At 41.4% G+C, this 20,908-nt stretch overlaps 2 protein-coding genes across 12 annotated transcripts; both read right to left on the bottom strand.

Moving 5' to 3' along the window:
* Window positions 1-245: 245 nt before the first annotated feature.
* Window positions 246-4,603, bottom strand: gcna (germ cell nuclear acidic peptidase). 4 transcript variants are annotated; one of them, XM_071457131.1, is made up of 13 exons: window positions 4,481-4,576; window positions 4,062-4,161; window positions 3,399-3,591; window positions 3,235-3,307; window positions 3,045-3,094; window positions 2,828-2,894; window positions 2,664-2,734; window positions 2,143-2,559; window positions 1,870-2,035; window positions 1,587-1,731; window positions 1,306-1,441; window positions 946-1,150; window positions 246-814 (listed from the first exon to the last, which is right to left on the bottom strand). In XM_071457131.1, exons 2-13 carry the CDS (start codon window positions 4,146-4,148, stop codon window positions 589-591), a joined length of 1,836 nt encoding a protein of 611 aa, XP_071313232.1. In that variant the 5' UTR covers window positions 4,149-4,161; window positions 4,481-4,576; the 3' UTR covers window positions 246-588. The 4 variants fall into 4 exon arrangements, with proteins under 4 accessions (XP_071313232.1, XP_071313229.1, XP_071313230.1 ...); XM_071457128.1 differs by having other exon boundaries at window positions 457-814; window positions 4,476-4,603; XM_071457129.1 differs by having other exon boundaries at window positions 457-814; window positions 4,350-4,482.
* A 1,990-nt stretch (window positions 4,604-6,593) lies between these two features.
* Window positions 6,594-20,589, bottom strand: LOC139637937 (UDP-N-acetylglucosamine--peptide N-acetylglucosaminyltransferase 110 kDa subunit). Of its 8 annotated transcripts, none has more exons than XM_071506937.1 (23): window positions 20,227-20,582; window positions 18,504-18,684; window positions 17,452-17,695; window positions 17,240-17,308; window positions 13,722-13,838; window positions 13,541-13,620; window positions 12,909-13,104; window positions 12,662-12,802; window positions 12,448-12,548; window positions 11,987-12,140; window positions 11,480-11,581; window positions 11,163-11,360; window positions 10,702-10,860; window positions 10,514-10,603; window positions 10,211-10,336; window positions 9,876-10,046; window positions 9,653-9,769; window positions 9,127-9,297; window positions 8,956-9,003; window positions 8,409-8,561; window positions 8,026-8,278; window positions 7,794-7,917; window positions 6,594-7,699 (listed from the first exon to the last, which is right to left on the bottom strand). In XM_071506937.1, the coding sequence occupies exons 1-23, from the start codon at window positions 20,261-20,263 to the stop codon at window positions 7,519-7,521; spliced, it is 3,213 nt and encodes a 1,070-aa protein (XP_071363038.1). In that variant the 5' UTR covers window positions 20,264-20,582; the 3' UTR covers window positions 6,594-7,518. The 8 variants fall into 8 exon arrangements, with proteins under 8 accessions (XP_071363038.1, XP_071363039.1, XP_071363040.1 ...); XM_071506938.1 differs by having other exon boundaries at window positions 11,181-11,360; window positions 20,227-20,408; XM_071506939.1 differs by having other exon boundaries at window positions 18,504-18,654; window positions 20,227-20,408.
* Between the last annotated feature and the right edge of the window lie 319 nt (window positions 20,590-20,908).

The raw sequence follows: 20,908 nt of genomic DNA, 5'->3' as shown, positions 1-20,908 counted from the left end.
CATGGGATTGACACTGGATTAACATATCTGAAGTTATGTAATTAGTTGTGGTTAAAATTACTTTAGAAAAACTTACATATTTTCTGTGCCAATTTTAGATAAACAACTGAACTAACTAAAATTTAAATTTCATAAATATGAGGCAAAACTATTCTGGAATAATTGTCTTGTCACACAACTGATAACTGTTCATATACATGTACATGTCATTTAATCAGTTGTCATTTAATCATTTAATCAAAAAGTCAAATTTTAAACTTTATTTTCAAATTAGAAAATACAAGACAAATATTTAAAACCATATGGATCTAATCATACTATATCAGATACCAAGGATAACAGGATAACAAAGACACACTCACTTATGATTTAGGCTCAGTTTTTGCTTGATACAGCAAGTCCAGTCTTTGATCACATACTGACAAATACATAAACATAAAAAAACAAAAATAAATTCAATATTAATAATCACAGCTGCTCACTGATGTAAGACTGGTTCACTGAGGTATTTGAGTATTTGAACAGGCTTCCTGTGGTTGAACAGCACAGTCCACAGCTTTAAATACAGTTACAAGCAAGATCACAGCTTTAACTGAGTTTCGTCTTGGAGGCAAAGTCTGCACTAAGCTTACGCATCACATCTGCATGGCTTTGCCCTGCTAGCTCCTGTCGAACAGTCCCATAATTCTCTTTGACAAAGTTGGCAAAAGGCGTCGGAGCACGCGGCTTGGAGGGAGTCAGTAAGACAAGTTGACCTGTGCAGAGGGCACACATGAACCTCTGTGTGTCCAGTGACTTGGAATGACGCCCAATCCTGTGAGGAACCACGGTAAGAGTCAAGTGTTAGGAATATTACCCAGTGAAAATTAATACATAAGTCTGTAAAATGCAAGATGAATAAAGAATAATGAGGTTGATACAGTGGTTGAACTTAGTCAAACTTACGTATTCTGGCAGCGGGTGCACTGGTACTGGAATTTGTACTTGATGTCATAACTGTGGCAGCGACTGACCATGGGCAGTTCAGGATGCACCACTGTGGATTTGCGAGCGTAACACTTCCACAAGTTTCCATGGCCGTCCCTTATACCATGAATCAGCCACGTTGCAGCATGACACATCTCGTGAATTAGTGTGTCCCTGAGACGATCTATGAGGGAGGGGCAAAAAAAATAAGACTGGCTATGTGATGTTGAGATTCAATCAAATATACTGTATATATATATTTACATTCACAGACAGTCAAGTAGACACAGTCTATTATTATTATTATACTCAAGTCTTTCTGGCCTGCTGACGCATTACCTGCAGAATCACAGACTTTCTCTGACAGTTCGATGCGGGCGTAGCGGCTCCCTCCACCTCGCTCCTGCCCTGTGATACAGTAACCAGCTGTTTTCCGCATCTTCTTATTCCAGGTCACTGACATATTGACGGGGAGCTAGAAAAATCATGTCACACAAGGAAAAAGAAAACATGTTAATGCAGCAATTAAACAATGTAAAATATTTATACATTATACAATTCAATTCAATGATATTTCTAAAAAAAACATAAATAAAACAAGGAAAATTGTTGGTCATCACCTTACTGTCAAATACACTGGTATTGTAAAGCTGGTAAAGCCTCCTGGTGAGGTCATCCTTGTTCTGCTTAAAATTGCGGCCATAGCTGGCGCCAGGATTTGAAAGTGACTGCAAGAAGCACCCTGGGGTCTTACACACCGCTACCCTAGAAGGGAACGAACAGGGTAAAATAAAGACAAACAGAAATGTTGCTCAATGCACATTATACAAAAAAAACATTACAATTGTTCAAATGTTGGTCCAGCGTTCAAGGCTGTGCATAAAGACTAGTCAACAAATGTACCTGCTGGTGGGGCCGTGTCTGGGCTCTGTCTGACTGACTATGGGCTTCAAGATAGTGGATTTCCCTGGGGTTTTCACATGCAGAGGTTCTTCCCTTAATGATTTAGAGGCTGGTGTTGTGAGACACTTCACAGGGGGAACTAACACAGGAGGCTCCTTACTGCAATCTAGATTTAAAAACAGAAAAACAGAATATAACAGCATCACAACTAGACGCAAAATAAAAGCAAGTGACTATTGGAAATATTGGTGGCAATAAAAATTAAGCAGTTACCTTTGGTGTTCTTAGGTGAGAATGAAGTGCTAGTGAATTTGTTTTTCTTTTTCAGTCTCTCGAGCAGGGATGTGAACTCCTCCTCAGAACTGACTGATTCATCCAGCTTAGACGGTGCTGAAAAAGTACGCTTGGGATAGGCCAGTGATGTTAGAGTTTTGTGGGGAGGAAGAGAAAAAGGAGATGGGACGGGAGCGAAAGGCAGTGATGGTGAATTGTCATCTTTATCTCCGTTATTCTTGTCAGCTTTTGGCGGGGCTTTAGGTTGCGAGTGACGAGTTCTCCAAGTGCTCTTGATCACAATGTTATCATCATCATCATCATCATCACTGTCACTAACAAAGACTGGGGAGTCCCATTGAGACAGTGGTCTCCTCAGTGGATGCTGGGCTGCTGGAGTATTGTTCTTCTTAGGCACTGCAAAACAGGGGAAACAAAACATCATCATTACACACATTTTCTTCTATGCTGCTTTTCTTTGAAATCTAACATCAGTACTAATAGTCATGCAAAGGTCATACCTTTAACTGATGATTTTGTCTGAATAAAGTCATCATCTGATGAGTAGTCATCGACAATGAAGTTTTTGAGGCTTTAAAGATAAACAAAGGTAAACATTTTTTAAAAACAAGTTTTCCAGACCAGTGACGATTCATTTAAAGGAAACAATGCAACACAAACTCACCTGTCTTCACTCCCGCTCTCTGATATTTTCTTAGGCTTGGTATTAGGGGTTTTCACTCGTTGCAGAACTTAAATATGCAAAAGGATGAATTGAGTGAAGTATAATCCACAATCTGAAAAAATTTACCTCATCATCTTACTATTAGTAGATTTTGACTAATTTATTATAATTGTTTACGAATACTGACAACAGTACCCAACAGGAAAAGGCCACTTACACGTTTCAAAACTGCCATCATCATCTGAGCTCACCACAAGAACATTTGAACTAAAAAGGAAAGCAGTGATTTAGAGGTAAACGGCAATGCCCCAAACTTTGCTGAGAGTTATTAGAGGTAAAACTGTAATCTGAAACAAGACAAAGACTTTGCTTTATGAAAACATTTTCTGTGAGCTCCATTTTCATACCTGTCTTTCTTTGCAGAGCTACATGTTTTTGGTGTGGCAGGTTTAGCTTTCAATGTAGCCCTTCCCAAAAGAACTGCGGGATAAAAAGGTAAAATGCAATAATTAGCATATGTGCAAACTGACTCACACAAATTAGCAATGTTTATACAAATTAACTCACTCACACTGGTCAAAGTCATCGTCGCTGGAATCAGTCAAATACGGGTTTCTGTAATCATTTCCCATGGAGCACTTGTTCTCCTTGTCTGGATCTTCTTCACTTTCAGAGAAGCCAAGCTGGATAGGCAAAGATGCTGGATCCACAGCCTGATGACCACTTGTGGCAAAATGACGACTCTTGCCAATTGCACTTAGCAGCTAGAAACAATGAAGACAGATATTATAACCTACATAATCAGACACATTTAAGAGCATTTGAGTAGGGCTGCAACTAACAATTATTTTCATTATTGATCAATCTGTTGATTATTTTAATTATTAAATCTTTTTTGTCAATGAAATGTCAGAAAACACTGAAATATGTTGTAATTCCCCAAAGCTTTAAGTGATGTATTCTAATTACTATTTGACTAACTGTCAAAAACCCAAATATATTCAGTTTACTATGTTATATGGCAAAGAAAAACAAAACCTTCACATTTACGAAACTGGAACAGCACCTTTTTTTAGCATGTTTGCTTGAACAATTAATAATCATTTATCAAAACTGCAGTTTACTGACTAAATAAGTAGCCTAAAGACAAATAATTTTACAGAAAAAAAAAAATCAAGTATTCACAGAGGTAACTTTTCTTTCTGACTATTGCTTAATGAAGTCTGCAACAAACCTTCTTTTCTTCCATGTCAAGTCCTCCCTTATCCGCCCACCCCATCTTCTTGGCGACTCTTTCAAACAACTTGCAAGTATCACTCATAGTTTCCTTTAGTCTGTGAAAACAGTGTACGGGTCATTTGACGTTTAAAGTCCAGCACCAGCATCGACCATATTATTTACATGCCACAAAGTAAGGCTGCCTTTTGGTTAAAACGCTCATTTTTTCAGACGATGCAAAAATCATTTATGAACAAAGCCACACAACCGACATAGCTTACTGTAGCTAGGTTAGTAGCATTACCGTTAGGCTCTTGCTAACATTATTTTTGGACCTTGACTTTTTAAAAGCGGTTCGTTTTGTCCCTAAGAATGAATTAAATTGATAATCATATCGCTCAAAAATATATTTCACTCGATATGTGATTACCATACGCGTTTCTGTTGTCGAAAATAAAAGAGACAGAGGTAGCAGACGGAGCTGACGAAGACAGAGAAATTCAAATCTTGTGCTCCATTTTACCGGAAGTCGTCATGAAAACATTCGACCAATCAGAGATGCCCTCGAGGTTTTTTTTTTTCTCCGAGTGACGTCACCATTGTGTCTCAGGAACGAGCATGGTTGCTAGGTTACTGCAGCGTCGTCAGGACGAGAACAAGTTAGTGTGAAAAGTGAATAAACAACATAAAGGAGAGTTTTCTTCTACACACACCAAGGTAATTTTTTTGTCACACTTATTCGTCACTTCTAACACTTTTTTTCAGGAACGTAATTGTTTTTTAATCGATATATTCGATGCATAACTGGATTCACTAAGACGCCGCCATGATTTTTCATAACTTCCTCCGTTTTCTTCAGGTATTTTGATTTAAGTCATTGAGCTTCTGTGTGATAGTTTCTGTGATGTGTGAGCAGCAGTGTCTCATCCTGACTGCAGGTCACCAGCCGGTCATCCGCTCACAACATTATCGATGTATTATAAGACCTGGATGCCGGATCTAAAAATGGCGCCATGGGTCTTATAATCATACACTGTATATAAAAATGGGACACTCTGAAGGTTCCCACCATGGATGTATTATAAGACCTATCTTATAATACATCCATGGTTCCCACCCAGTAACGTTCCGCCGGGAACGTTTGGGGAACGTTCCCCCCCAAACGTTCCCTGGGGAACGTTCGCCGAGGAACCTTCAGAGTATCCCAACCATAGACTGACCAAATCAACATCAGAATCAGAATCAGAATCAGTTTTATTGCCAAGTATGCTTTCACATACAAGGAATTTTTTCTGGTGATTGGTGCAATTGATCAGCAACAGTGGGGCTCTCTAGCCTTGTTGATGAGGCTAATAGCAGATGGGAAGAAGCTATTTTTGTGGCGAGAGGTTTTGGTCCTGAAGGACCGCAGCCTCCTGCCAGAGGGGAGTGTCTCAAAGAGTTTGTGTCCAGGGTGGGAGGAGTCAGCTACAATCTTCCCTGCACGCCTCAGAGTCCTTGAGGCGTACAGGTCCTGGAGGGACGGAAGATTGCAGCCAATCACCTTCTCAGCAGAGTGGATGATACGCTGCAGTCTGTTATTGTCCCTCTCCGTGGCAGCAGCAAACCAGATGGTGATGGAGGAGGTGAGGATGGACTCAATGATGGAGGTGTAGAAGTTCACCATCATAGTCCTTGGCAGGTTGAACTTCTTCAATTGCCTCAGGAAATACATCCTCTGCTGAGCTTTTTTGATGAGGGAGCTGATGTTTAGCTCCCATTTGAGATCCTGTGTGATGGTGGTTCCCAAGAAGCGAAAATGCTCCACGGTAGCCACGGGGGAGTCACACAGGGAGATGGGGGTGGGTGGGGCTGGGCTCTTCCTGAAGTCCACTATCATTTCCACTGTCTTCAGAGCGTTTAGCTCTAGGTTGTTCTGCCTGCACCAGGTCACCAGACGCTCAGTCTCCCACCTGTAGGCAGACTCATCGCCATCAGAGATGAGTCCAATGAGAGTGGTGTCGTCTGCAAACTTCAGGAGCTTGACAGACTGATGGCTGGAGGTGCAGGTGTTAGTGTACAGGGAGAAGAGCAGAGGAGAAAGAACGCAGCCTTGCGGGGATCCAGTGCTGATGGTCTGGGAGTCAGACACGTGCTTTCCTAGCTTCACGTGCTGCCTCCTGTCAGACAGGAAGTCGGTGATCCACCTGCAGGTGGAGTCAGGCACGCTCAGCTGGATAACATGGATAATGTAAAACTCATGAATGAAAACGTGCTTTGTCAGCTGAGGCCTCACTCAAGATCAAATTTATATTTTTCCCTCCCTGCCCAGCGAGACAAATACAAATTCTTTATTAAAAAACACATGCATTTCATTTAATTATTATTTTTTTTAACAAATTAAACTATTTTAAAAACACTGGCAGAGACGTCAACCTGAAGTTAGCATAACATCCGGAAACAAGATAAGTTGAGGTGCTTTTTACATCGTGGAACCTTCGCTGAACGATACAATACATAGTTTTGCCATCTCTTTATTTTTTTATTATATTCATAGCCTTGAGGCATCATTGACAGCATACAGTTAACGGACAATACAAAAACAAAAACTGCTTAGAAAATACTTACCTAGGCCGTTCCTTGTGTGATTAAAAAACAAGATCAATTTGTGAACAGCTCTGACATCTGAACTGAAATTTAGGCCCTTTCCAATGACTTGAAACTTCTCTGTCCAGCTTTCCCCAATCATTTTACATAGCAGAGTGTGACATCAAACAGGACAACAGCTACTGAACATATTCCTTGATTGACAACAAAATTAGTAAAAGTTGGCATCGAGTGTAGGGAAAGAAGTCTTTATCGAGACCATATTCCTCAAAACTTGCACATCTACTAATTGCAGTCATTTAATAATAGCTTAAGACAAACTAAAGAGCACTTGCAATCTATATTTTACAATTGCATGTTAAAGCTGATGAAACTTGAGTCAGAGTCACAATTTTCATGGTGCAACATAGTCCTTTTAAAACACACAACACTCTTTATCCATTTATAAATAGATCAACAAGTAATGATGGCTGGGCATTCTCTCCACAAGCTGCAATTAGTCCTGTATGCACAATGACAGGAGAAACAAAATCCACTGATCCAAGTACTGAAGGGGGTAGCAGGGCATTCACAATCCTCTCATGCTGACCAAATATACTGTGTTTAGGACAAGAGTCTCAGACAAGGTGCCTGCAAGTCTCAGGCTCTATCTGGCTCAGGAAATGCAGATGTGATGGGGTGTAGCAAATGTGTACATCTGTAGGCTCCTTCACAAGTAAGAGTCCCATTAATATTAATTGAGAGAAATGTAGACAATCATTCAGGGGGAGGGGCTGGAGTGAAAACTGACCATTCCAGCTAGGGTGCTGGAAAAAAAAAAAAAAAAAATGGGCAGGGGGCTGAACATGGCTGGGGTATAAGGGAAAACAAATTGGCGTGCTTCCAGTTCAGGCATTCTCACTGGTCTCTACTGTCTGGAATTTGACCAGGTGTTCTGGCTTGTTGCCATTGCTATGGTGCTCCCACATCTGCAGATAGAGCCTCTCCAGGTCGATTGTGTACTGCTTGGTGTTGAAAAGAGGGCTGCAGATTCGCTGCTTCCAAACACGTGCTCTGACCATCTTCAGGCTGGTGGAGACAGAGAAAATGGTCAGACTTAATGGTATAGCAAACAGAAAAAAAACTATGTTTTTCAAATGAAGTGAGATCAGAATCTACTTACTATTCCATGTCAGAGCCCAGTTTGACAGCTATGTCCTCATAGTCCTGGCGACTGTGGGCTATTAGCTCAGGGCAGCCCAGACAGTTGAGTTGTGAGGCAGCCACACGCGAGGCAAGGGTCTCACCTTTACAAAAAAGATTTTACAATTAGAAAGCAGCCTTTACTTGAATTTTTTTCACAGATAAGATTTAGATAGGTTTATGTCTGTCCCTTAAAAATCTAGTGTCCTCACCTGGCATGGTGACCATGGGTGTTCCAGCCCAGAGAACATCCATGCCTGTGGTGTGACCATTGCACAGAGGAGTGTCTAAGCACACATCAGCCAGCTGGCCCCTTCTCACATGCTCCTCCTTAGGTGCCACAGGAGAAAAGATGATGCGAGAGCCAGGCAGACCCATGTTCTGAGCATACTGCTGGATGTTGGGCTCGCCCACAGCAGGGAAGCGAAGAAGCCACAACACACTGTTGGGCACACGCTTCAGGATCTGCGATAAGAGGGGAGTTTTTAAAATTGATTTTGAACACAAACCTAAGGAATAAAGTTTTTTTTTTTTTTAAGTGCAGAGTTGGAGAGACACTCAAAGCAGTTGTGATAATCAAGTCTGTCTAACTTACATTGGCCCACATTTGAAGAGTAGGGGGGTCAATCTTATAGAGCTGGTTGAAGTTGCAATAGACAATGGAGTCCTCTGGAAGACCATACTGGGAGCGGGTTGTCACAACGATCGTCCGTGGGACCTCTTCCCCAGTGGCAGCTTTGTTATTGATCTTAAAATGAGGGAACAAAACAGTGTTTAATGATTGAGTGGCCTCAGCGCTTTTGTATAGCTAGTCTTGATTCTTTGAATCAGTTGATATTAAAGGGACCAGTGTATAGGATTTAGCTGCATCTTGCAGTGACGTTGCACACTGCAACCAACCGAGTAATCCTCCCATCATTAATAAAAAACAGAACAATTCTGGGTTTCAGGTGTTTATACAGCATAATAATTAGTAGTATATTCCATTTATGCCAATAAATCCCCCTAAATCCTTCACACTGGTACATTAATATTCTACCAAGCCAAGATAGCAGAGTCAATTTTAAACCCAATCCATAGTGCCACTGTTTGCCCTCACCAACAATTCTGTGCTACCACCTTACGGTCATGAATCACTGTACCTGTCCGGACACAGTCCGAGAGACTACAACCACATCTGCCGCAAAGATCTGGAAAAGCAGGCTAAAATAAATTGCTGCTCTTGCCTTCGTTTCTGTACTTGTAGAAACTTTGGGCCCATGCCATATATATCAATATTTGCATTTATATTGAAAATTGTGTCCAACACATACCTGTGTGGTGGCCAGGCCATTGCTGACGGTGAAGCCATTGATTGTGACCTGGATTTGGCCTTGATTGATCATGTTGATGATCGCTTCAGCTGCTGTGTTCATGGGAATTACAGGCATGGACAGAGCTCCGTTTGTGTCCCCAGCAGCTTCCTGGTTGTTGTCACACTTCATCTGGTCATACAGAACAGTTGTAACTTTAACGATTGAATATCGTTCAGTGCTACATCATTCAACAACATGGTATTTTTTGACTGCAGGGTCCATATTAACATATTTTAATGAATATGAGGCAGAAGATTCCTGGCTGATATTTCCCTATCAACATAAACCCAGGATAGAAAACTGATAAAACAAGTTATTGCTTCACTCTGGTTTGTCATTGTGATGGAACGACGACAACATAACATGAACAAATAGTCAAACGATGCCACCTAGAGGTCCAAAACTTTTCTGCAGTGCCCAGCTTAGACTATGCTCACTGGTTTGTCAATGATACGCATTCAAAAACTTTTTTCTCTTAACTCACCTTTATCACTTTGACATCTGGCAGACTGTCCAAGAAGGCCTTCAGATCAATACCATTAAGAACAATGCGGTTGTCAAAGATGTGTCCATTGGACTTGAAATCAATCACTGCCTTTTTCTGTGAATCGAAGAAAACTAATATTACAAACGCCCTGATTATACCAATATTACTTTTGGTTACTTTTCTTTTGAAACAAGGGGCAGTAATGTGAGGAAGGACAGACCTTTAGGTGAGGGAACATGTTGGCGTGGTCTCCAATGAAGAAAGTATTGGGCATGTAGGCAAGCTTCTCAGAATACTGCTCAGCAACCTCCAAAGGTGATGTCTCCTTGTCACTGATGATGTAGTCCATGAAGGGAGCTCCACTGGTTCCTGGGTAACCCAGCCACATAGCCTGTTGAAGAGACCAACAATTATTTGTGGTTTCTTTGATGCAAACCATTTACTGTATTCTCCCATTACCAGAAGACACTGAAGATGCAATTATCCATTTGCACAGGTGACATCTATCCTGAGGATACAGCTCTGTGTCAATTAGAAATCATAAGTAGAGCTTACCTGAACGGGGGCAGGGCGGAGGGCAAACAGCTCATTTCGGGCTCCTTTGGTGTATCCGTTCATGTTGACAAGAATGTGGACTCCATCCTGGTGGATACGATCAGCTGCCTTGCCATTGCAAGGGATCTGGAGGAGAAAGGTACCAGTCTCAGTAAAAACGGTTTCTGTTTTAGACATTCCTTACAACTAACTTACTTTTGTCAAAATGACAAACCTTTTAGTTAAAAATTCAAAACCTAGAGGTTAATAGACACTTAATACACAAATACTGATAAAGAAGCAACTCCAGATCATAACAGATACCTGCGAGAGGTCTGTGAAATGATGAGCCTCGGCTACCACTTTTACACGGAAGTTTGTACTATCATCAGGGCTGAGTGCGTAGCAGAACACCTTAGGGGAAAAAATGTATAGACTTATGTTAAATAAATTAATAAATACAAATAAATAAATACATTTCTAGAATCAAAATTACAGAAAAGATCACCTACCTCAAATTTTTCAGGATTGTGCATTCCAGGAATGGACTGCATCAGGTGGGAAGTTGGGTGGTTGCCAAAGTCAGAACTGACATAGCCAATACGCAGACGTCCACCACTGGCCTTCAGATCCTTTGGATGCTCATAAGCAGGTTTGTGCAGTGCATTGATCTGTGGAATAAGCAACAGTGTAAGAATACAACTACAGCAAGACAACCAGTTCCTAGTTTGAGTTACAGTGACTAATGCCGTATCAAAAAACTGCCACTGGTTAATCTCAAATAATGTCCAACTTCATAACATACCCTTATCCCTGCAAGCAACCCATTCACCACAGGCTCTCACCTTTTTCTACAACTTTAAACATATCCAGTATCTTGCCCATCCCTTACCTTCCCCATATCCCTGCAGAAAGCCATTGCCATCACCAGCCACCTTCTATCCCCCCAAAAAATGAATTAAAGGTTACTTGCTTTGATCAGTGCGTGTACCTTGTCCAGGCAAAGGTTTCCATGGCGCTCAGCAATGGCCTTGCGGAAGCCGTGAGAGAGTGGGTACAGCATGCTGTGGTGTGGGTGCACTGAAGGCAAGCGGTTCTTATCCAGCTGGTCAGCCACAATGCTCACAAGCTTCTTCATCCGCTCGTCATAATCTGTCCAGTCACACACAATCTGGAAGAGTGATATAAATCACAGAAGTTAGTGGAGGTTCTTCTCACTCAACAGCAACAAATAAATAACTATCTCTTGTATTGTATCGTAATAATTTACAAATATGAGCATATATGAACCTGCAGGCAATGTGCCAAGTTGCAGTAAGCATCAGGGAAGTCCGGCTTGAGTTTCAAGGCTGTGCGGTAAGATGCAATGGCCTCTGGGATGTTTCCAGAATCCTAATAGTAGAGAGAAACATTAGAATATAAAATTAAAATGCTTGAAGTTGCAAAATGCAATGTTATGTTTTTGTCTATTGTCAGAAACAGACATATTTAACACATCTGCATTAAAAAGAATATTCTGATGATGGTCAACCATGGCTTTATTGTTCTAGTATTTGACATTGATATTGTTTGACAATACTGTTAAAAACCACACATATCACATTTCTCCAGGTTGCCAATAGCAATGCCTTCTACTGCATATAACTATGTGTGTGCATTATCTAGCAATCCCATTAAGTCTTTTGAAGACTACGTGTGTACTGGAGCATGCAGTGCTCCAAGCAACGTGGAGACAGTCAGCTTGACTGAAAAACATCATGGAATAATATCAAAGATAAAAACAGGAATTATCCCTACCTTGTGGATAGAGGCCAAATTGCTGTGAGCATCAGCAAAGGCAGGGTTAATCTGGATGGCACGGGTGTAGCATTGAAGTGCTCCTTGTACATCTTGCATTTCCTTCAGTGTATTACCCATGTTTGAGTAAGCATCAGCAAATGTGGGACTGATTCTAAAATCAAACAAGAAAAAAGTGTGAACACCTGGGTAAGAACATTTACAACACTGTATTATGAAAAGTGAAATAAAAACAATGTATGTTGTTAATAATTTATTTATGAACATGTACTTAAGACTGATGGTGAACCACAGAGTTAAATGGTACTGAACATCAGGGTTTGTATGTGTTCACCAAGCATTATAATTAAGAATTAATATAATAATATAAATAACTAGTAATACATTTTTGCATTAACTATCATAGCAAGACACCTTATGAACACAAACTAAGTCAGCGGGTACCTGTAGCATTTACAAACCTGATGGCCTCCTTGTAGTGCATGAGGGCCTCCTGGAGTTTTCCTTGCTGCTGCAGGACACTGGCCAGGTTAGAGTGGGCTGCTGCAAACTCTGGGAACACCTGATGAAAAACAAAAGGGGTTACTAAGAAGAACAGCACAGGAATGGCATGTTCACATTTACAGCAATAATTCCCGACCATACCTGTCAGGGAACATTTAATTATTTTCTCACCTCTAGGGCTTTCCTGTAGAGCTGAACTGCCTCCTCAATGTTGCCCTGCTCACGCTTGATATTGGCCAAGTTGTTAAGGGAGTCAGCATGGGTTGGACAAAGACGCAGGGCTGTGTTGTAGCACTCTTCTGCTTCAGTCACCTGGTAAAGTTGATGGCATTTTAAAAGTTAAATTCAGAAATTACATATACTCGACTTCGTTATGCAAGATGGTCTCGACAGGAGACACACACAAGTACTGTCTTACATTGCCTTTCTCCTTCAGGGCATTTGCCAAATTGCAGTAGGCATCTGGGAAGTGGGGCTGCAATTCAATAGCACGACGGTAGGTGTCAATAGCCAGGTCAATGAGACCTTGCTCGTAGTAAACACAGGCCAGGTTTCCATGGACAACCGCATGATTGGGGCTAAGACTCAGGGCTCTCAGATATCCAGCCACAGCTCTGGAGACAGATCATAGGGTATGGACACACTCAAAATCAATTTCTTGCTGAAATTTTAAAATCATAGTCCTCATCTTTTAAAATAACCTCTAATGAGCCATTAGGGGCAAGAGCGTATTGCACAATTATACACATATTTTAAAGAACTTCATAACCATTGGAGCACATCCTAGACTGTCACAAATTTATTGCTGAAAACAAAACCACTGTTTAAGCAGCTGAGTTACAGCCTTGAACAGTAGGTGGGTCTGTAGATGCAGCAAATCTGCAATACCTTAACAGTGGAATGTGAAACACAGCCACAAGATCAACACAGACAAGGTTGTAATCAAAGTGACAAAGCACTTGACTCATTCTAAATTCCACATGGGGCTTGGCAGGGTGGTGCTCTTGTATAAAGGGAGTATCGTGTGTCTATGTCATGAGTTAGACTTACCTGTCAAAGATTCTGGCTTCCTTCAAAACATTTCCTAAATTGATGTAAGCATCAAGGAAATTTGGGTCCAGAGTCACTGCCTAAAAAAGTGAAACCAAGCTTAAAAACATTGAACATCATAAAAAACACAACAGAAAGAAATAGGATTGAAAAATGATACAAAAAAAATTATGTGACTGACCTTTTCAAAGTGGTGTATGGCCAGCCATATCTCTCCCTGAGCGTTGAACACACAACCCAGGTTGCTCCAAGCCACTGCAAAGTTGGGTTGAGTCTCAATGGCTTTCAGGTAACAAGCCTTCAATGGATTTAAATTGAAAAAAACCACAGGAAAGGAAGAGTAGAGGTAGAATGGGATAGGTATAGTTTGTAGAAGGGAGGACAGGGGATTGTAAAATAAAAACAAATAGAAGATTGAGAATAAAAGTAAGAAAAAACAAAAAGGGCAGAGAAAGTGAAATTAGTGACAATTCTCCATGATGGCAAAAAGTGAGTCTACAGCATGGGCTCGCATGCGCTCAATTCTGCCGCGCTAAGCTGCATTGCTTTTTCCTACGCTGCGCAAATCCAACCAACACCCACACGTACGCCCTCATCCTGCAGTTATGACCACACACTCACTAAATCTAGTGGTTCCCACATACAGGTATCATCTGTTGCCTTCTAATAATATCAACATTGATTAGTTATGAGAGAAAGTACTCAGTTTCAAAAAATAAAATAAAATATCTCACCAATTGCTGTATATCTTATGTGGGCATAATATTTCACAACCTGGGATGCGAGACAGTTCGTGCAGGTTATGGTCCCTGTAATGCATGCGCAACAAACGCCAGCGCGCGGTGTGTGTCTATTGCCACCATCACCACAATTCACCATATTATGCCGCTTGCGTGACCTTGCTCCTAGCAAAGGTCATTGCGCTTCGCCGCTGCGCTCGCTGAATGGCCAGATAAGACAGCTGCAGACCAACAACCCCTGGCAGAACACCTGCAACACCAGACTGGCACACACACTCAGCACCCATAAGTATCTCAGAATAAAGGGGGGTACTGTGGGGATTGAGAGATCAACCAGTGGCTACACTGTGATGTTAAAACGTGGGGCATTTGGAAATAAACAGCCAATTAACTGTCATCTGCTGATGACAAAAGAAGTGTTTCTTTGGAAGCCAATTATGTCTGAGATTTGGGAGCATTTGGGAGCGAGGCTGGTTGCGAGTGGGGAGAGGTCCACAACCAACAGGCCAAAGGGAGTGAGGGGGGGGGGGGGGTTGCATGCTTGCGCTTTCCGCCTTTTTGGTTTCTTGGAGGGTATCGCTGCGCAGCCCCTGCGCTACTGCAGACTCACAGCGCACTATCTGCATCATCATCAGAACGCTGCAACTCCAAATAAAGAAGGAAAAACAAAACAAAATAGGAAAAATAACCAACATGTAAGAGTTAGAGGGTTCTTACTTGTTTTTCTCGATTATTGCTTCCATATCCAAGTTTCTTTTTACGTAATACAGAATTGGGTAATTAGTATAGCATACTTTAAGAAATGCTTACTTTAAATTGTTTTGTTACTTTTTTTCTTTTGCTCTTCAAAGGAAGCCACAAGACAGAGGAGCTCAAGCATAAAGTGAGGTGGTTTTTCTTTTGTTGGCAGTTACAAACCCGTTACCATATTTTTGGACTTTGTCAGAGTGGTGGCCGCAGCTGGCTGGAAGAAGAGGAGAGGACTGAGGCTGCCCTAGTGTTCCTTTCCGCCAGGCACCTACGCAGGAATAGTGTCACCCACCTGAAACCTTCTAAATAACAATATCAGTTGTGGAAAAACCAAAAGAGACAAAATCAGAAAACAAGATCGTTAGTAAAAGTTCTCAAACAATACATTCTTTTTTTAAATATGGAAATAAAACAGGTTCTTCCAAATCACAACAAACAAAAAACTGACTATTCTTTGTTTTCATTCATGCAATGAATGTTTCATTTCAAAGAAAATAAAATGAATGCTTTAAGGGTAACAGGGAGGGAAGAAAGGCTTTGATATGTTCAGTTTATCAATCAAATAGTCAGGCTTCCACCTGTACATCAATTCAGTTTGAATGTCAAACTACAGGAGGGCAGTTACTGGCTTGATCTTGCCCAAATGAACTGATCCCATTTCTCTGGGAATAATATTACATATTTGAAGGAAAAGGGAAAAAGTATTAATCATTGCTTTTAGTTAATTCTTTTAGCATTTTCATGAAATATTTTTAAAACTTTGATTTCTTTATCCTGGCATGCTTTCTTGAATCCTGGCCAATGGGGTAGGGAGAAAAGTCTGTGGTTTAATTATTTGTATCTAGAAGCCTCCACAGTTCTGAAATAAAGAAGTCATCGCTGTTGCTGCGCGTGCTTCTGTCTTTCTAACCCAGCATCTGACGCGGGTGGTGAAGTACAGATTGTGAGCTGTCTGCCTGACGCCGCTTGGACCATTTTACGGCACTTAAAGATGAACTCCTTTGAACCCACACTTTAACATACGATTTAGTAACAGTGGATATCAGAAGAGATATCCAGCTGGGTAAAATCTTCATTATCTACCATAGTTAAAAGAAAAAACTAATGCTAAGGCATGTGTGCATGAGCACCTATTGGGCATAGCTGAAGGGTCAGGAAGACAGCTCTAAGCGCGCACTCCACCAATCCTCAGCTAGCGCGCGGGGGGTGGAGCGACAGAGCAGGGGAGCTTGTGACTCCCTGAAGCTCCTCCCCACTCCTTTACCCCCCTCTAGCACAAAATAAGATGGCCTGTAACCAGTGGGACAACTCCACATCTCCAGATTTGACCCAACCCAGGGAGTCCCCTGTAATAAAAACAAGTTAAGTCACAAGTGCAAGTGGAACACTTGGGGGGTGGGGGGGTGGGGGGGGGGCGCAACTGTCAGCAACTGTACTGACAGCAAACTGAGACCGAACACTTGTCATTGGGCACTTGATTAACAACATTGGAGTATAGTGGTTCAGTTAGAAACCATCTTATCTTTTGCACTGCAAAGTTAAACTAGCTTCTCATCAGTTCATGTATTCTTCAAAGACCGAGCCAGCATTTTCCCTCCAAAATCAACTACATGAAAATGCATGGGCTGAGGTTTTAAAATGACAATATTGATCCACTGTGTCAATTTAAATACTCCAGCCTTTCTTCCTGAAAGGGGAGGGACTGACCTCTGGTAAAAGGTCGGGGTAAAGCAAAGGACATTGGGGCTTAAAGTGATAGAGAGAGGGGAGAAATGTTATACTGAAAAACTATACTGAAAAAAATGCATGAAGCTGTCTAAAAAGTAATCAACAGAAAGTGTGTATACTATGATTTTTAAAAAAAAAAAAAAAAAAAAAAAAAAAAAATATACAGAAAAAGTTGTTTGCTTCATATGGGTGCTGACTCATTGCAGGTCCAATATTCCCAAAGGTTTTTGGTAGGTTAGGGGTGGAAGCTCACTGTAACTCTGAGAAATGAGAAAAAGCTACCATTTTCTGTCCTTCGTTTTGCAAAGGGGGTTGAAGGGAAAGGACTCCATGTGGCTTAAAAACGTCAAAAGGAAAAAAGGGACAACATCTATGGCCTTAGTAGGATACACTACAAACTAAAATTTATGAACAAGAAAAGAAATCAATGAGAAAAACACAAACGACACATCTGTACAAATGCCAACCCGCTGTAACATACCTTGGCCTCTTCCAAACGCCCAAGGGCTTTAAGCAAGTTACCAAGGTCACTGCGCACACAATAGAGATCCTGGGGAAGAAAAAAAAAAAAAGCATTTGATTGCTACAGTAAACAACAGATAAACATGTTGACTCAAAATTTGTTTGCCTTTTTAGCAGATAAGAGTTTTCTGTAAATTTAAGGCTTTCAACACACTAAGGTCTGTCACTTACAGGGTTATACTGTAATGCAGATACATAAGCCTGCACTGCTCCCTCCATGTCCCCTGCGGCCACCAGAGCTGCTGCCAAGTTGATGTATCCATCAATAAAATCTGGCTTCAGCCTCAGGGCATGGCGATAATGCTCTATGGCTTCCTGTAGTTGTCCACGCTCCTTGTACACATTCCCCAGGTTGGAGTAGGCCTCGGCCAGCATTGGGTTCTGTTTGATGGCCAAGGTGCTAAAGTGAGCAGACCTGTAGGCCCAGAATGGGTAAGAATGGTTACAATCCTGAAGGGAGTGGCTGGCAGAGTTGGCTCGATGCATTGTGTAGAGGCAGCAGCAAAGCAAGGTGGAAATGGTGAGGAGAAACTTGTTGTAAGGCATAAGGGTAAATGTTTGAACACTAAATATCCTTCAAATGCTGAAAACATTAGTACATGACACACACAACACACATTTCACCAACATCCAAATTAAGTAAGTTTATCACTTAAGTGTCAATTATGCAAATTGATCATTATGCTAGCAGTATACTCCAAATGAGGATGCATTTGCCCAGACATCTACAGGGAAGATGTGCCATATTTGACTTTGGTCATCACAGAGTGTACAATTTCAATGGAAATACTTTTACTAAATTAAAATTACAGATCACTTGACAAAATATTACAGCTTACAAAATAATAATTTCAGCATTTTTCTGCATATTATCTAACTGATTCCTTCTAGTTCTGTATTTGACAGATGAATGACAACATACTAAATTCAAATCACTCTGGAGTATACGGCTGACACTGGGTTCATTAAAAGAATACAAAAGGGTAAACAAAATCAAACATTTCAACCTGTCACTCGCAACACCCGAAACCTTCACCATGGCACCTGCAAAGCAAAAGTATGCCTACCAGCTAAACAGTGTTATAATTGAGTGGGCAGCATGAGACCATATTAATTCCCAGAAGACCAGATGTGTGCTCTGAAAGTCACAGAAGACCCATTATTGTCTGCCACCTTCACGCCACATGCTCAGTGTGCGTTCAGTCAGCCACACCACAGCTCACCTGTCAAGTCTTCGGCACTGGAAGTGGATGGAGGACAGGAGCAGCAGCACACCTGTGTTATCAGGCTCCTGTCTCCACAGCTGCATGCAGTGGCGCTCAGCTGCCTCAAAATCCCCTGACTGATATTCCCGGTGCGCCAGCTCAGCCAACCCTTGGAAGGAAAGCATACGTTTTGTCGGTTCTGGAGCACCAACACAGCCCAAGGAGGGGGGGAAACAACATGTTAGAGGTGATGGAAGAAATTAAAGCAGACAAATGAAAACAGAAAATAAAAGTGATGAAGCTAATGCTGCAAATGACAAATAATGGCTAACAATTTGACCTCAACAGAAGACAAGGCAATGAGTAAAACCAAGGGATGACTGAGATCAAGTGCTCCAATCATGACACGTGGGAATTTAACATTTTGACATTTTGAGTTTTGGGGTCAAGATTGGATAAAAAAAATCAAATCTCAATTTAGAAGTTCTGGTGACACTTTGAATAACATTTTAGAGGAAGAATTTCCTTTACAGCTGTCAAGTCACAATTCAATACAGTGTTAAAACAGCCGATATCTATAAATAATGATTTTATTTTTGTTTTGGGTATATTTTATAATAGGTCATCTAATTTCTCATTTTCATCAGTAAATCCATCATATCCCTGATATAAATAAAAAGACTCAATACAGACAGACCTACAGTGTCACTTGAGCTCAGCCTATTCAGGGTGTGGTATAAACAGCATGAAGCCAAAGACACATCATGCATGGTGTACAGCAGGGTGGAGGAGGTGTAATGGTTTGGGGACATTCCAACTTGTATACAGTGGATCAACACACACCTGAAAATTGATGCCAGTATGCCAGAGCACACACTAAGATTGCAGTAGATCAGGTGCATCCATCCATGATAATTACGTCATAATGCTTGTATATACAGAGGATGGATAATTTTAATTACATAAAGCAAGACCTGTCCACAGCCGGTTCCAGGAACAGCCTAATAAAACGCAGTGAATTACCACAATCAGATATCAGTCTCACTTATCACGTCTTGAGTGTTTTCTACAGTGAGGCAGAAAAAACCCGCAGCCATTAACCTTGAGCACCTGCGCCTGTAGTGATGTCTACACGGCCTGTTGTAATGGCGGGACGATTAATGGCCCTGTCAGTGTCCCTGTCCACAGTTATCTCAAAATCATCATCACAACCAATCGTGTTAGTGGTGAGATGTGTTTTAACAGAGGAAGCCATTTTCTAGTTTGTAACAATATACAACGGCGTGTGGATGTCGTTTGGGTAGCACGTCGGCTAACAGCAATCGCTTATCGGTACAACCCACTACGAAAACGTTACACCCCTGTACATAGTCCCGGGATTTACGTTAACACAGTGTTTGTACACTTGCCAGTAGTCGTCAAAATTACATTCCCAAACCTTTATAACGTAGCCATTCGTTACAAGGAAGGGCTAACGGCTACAAATTATGCTAACTTACGTTACCATTAGCCCGAACCTATCCCTCTTACTCTAGTGTAATATGACATGGGGGGTCATACTGGACCTACGTTGCCAATGTCGTTGTGTTTCATGATTAATAAAATAATTTAAAGGAGTTTTAGGAGAAGCTTTAATTGCTAGCCAGAAGCGCGGTCCCGTAAGCACGGAAGATGGGGCCATCGCTTGCTACGTTACTGTTAGCTATGGCAAGCTAACATTAGCTAAGTAGTAGAAACCAACCTGTGCTATCAGCCACGTTTCCCACTGAGCTCGCCATCTCCTCAGTCTTCGTGTCTTTCACGGTGGTCGTCAATGTGTCTTCTTGTAGGTGACAGTTTCAGAGAAAAATGTGCGACGAGCAGTCGTCTTTGTCGGCTGCGGGCAGCAAACACGTTACCAGGCAGGCTAACTAGCTCACTAGCTAAACCGATTTTCCCGTACCTTGTACAGCGCTTAATGTTAATCTCCCAGTGGTTAGTATGTAGCTGGGTGATAATTAATCATCTAAACTTGTTGCAATAACTAACGTTTGCTGATATAAGCGGTGCCGATACTTTACGGTTCAGGTTGATGTCCCCTTTCAACAAAGCAACTGTGGGACATGAAATGGCGAAATGGGTGGAACTTATTTTCTAGAGAAACTAGATCCGAACATCGCCATTACGACGAAACGTGTGTAAACTTGTAATAAACATCGTAATCGCAAAATAATAATTCATAGGATGCGCGCTTGAAGTGTTGTTCACTAACCATTGGTTATAAGTTTCACATATGAAAAATAAACCGGTTGCTAATTTTACTGCGCGGAAGGACACAGTGGTGCAGTGAGACGGAGCGCAAATGACATCAGGGTATTCTGGTAAAAACAGTTCTGTGCATTTTAACATTGAATGGCATCAAAATAAGCCTGACAAGCCAAAGT

Source organism: Trachinotus anak, unplaced genomic scaffold, assembly GCF_046630095.1.
Source record: "Trachinotus anak isolate AG129_WGS33_773 ecotype Australia unplaced genomic scaffold, CSIRO_AGI_Tana_v1 ptg000021l, whole genome shotgun sequence".
In the NCBI taxonomy this organism is placed as follows: domain Eukaryota; kingdom Metazoa; phylum Chordata; class Actinopteri; order Carangiformes; family Carangidae; genus Trachinotus; species Trachinotus anak.
This window is presented reverse-complemented; position numbering and strand designations above follow the sequence as displayed.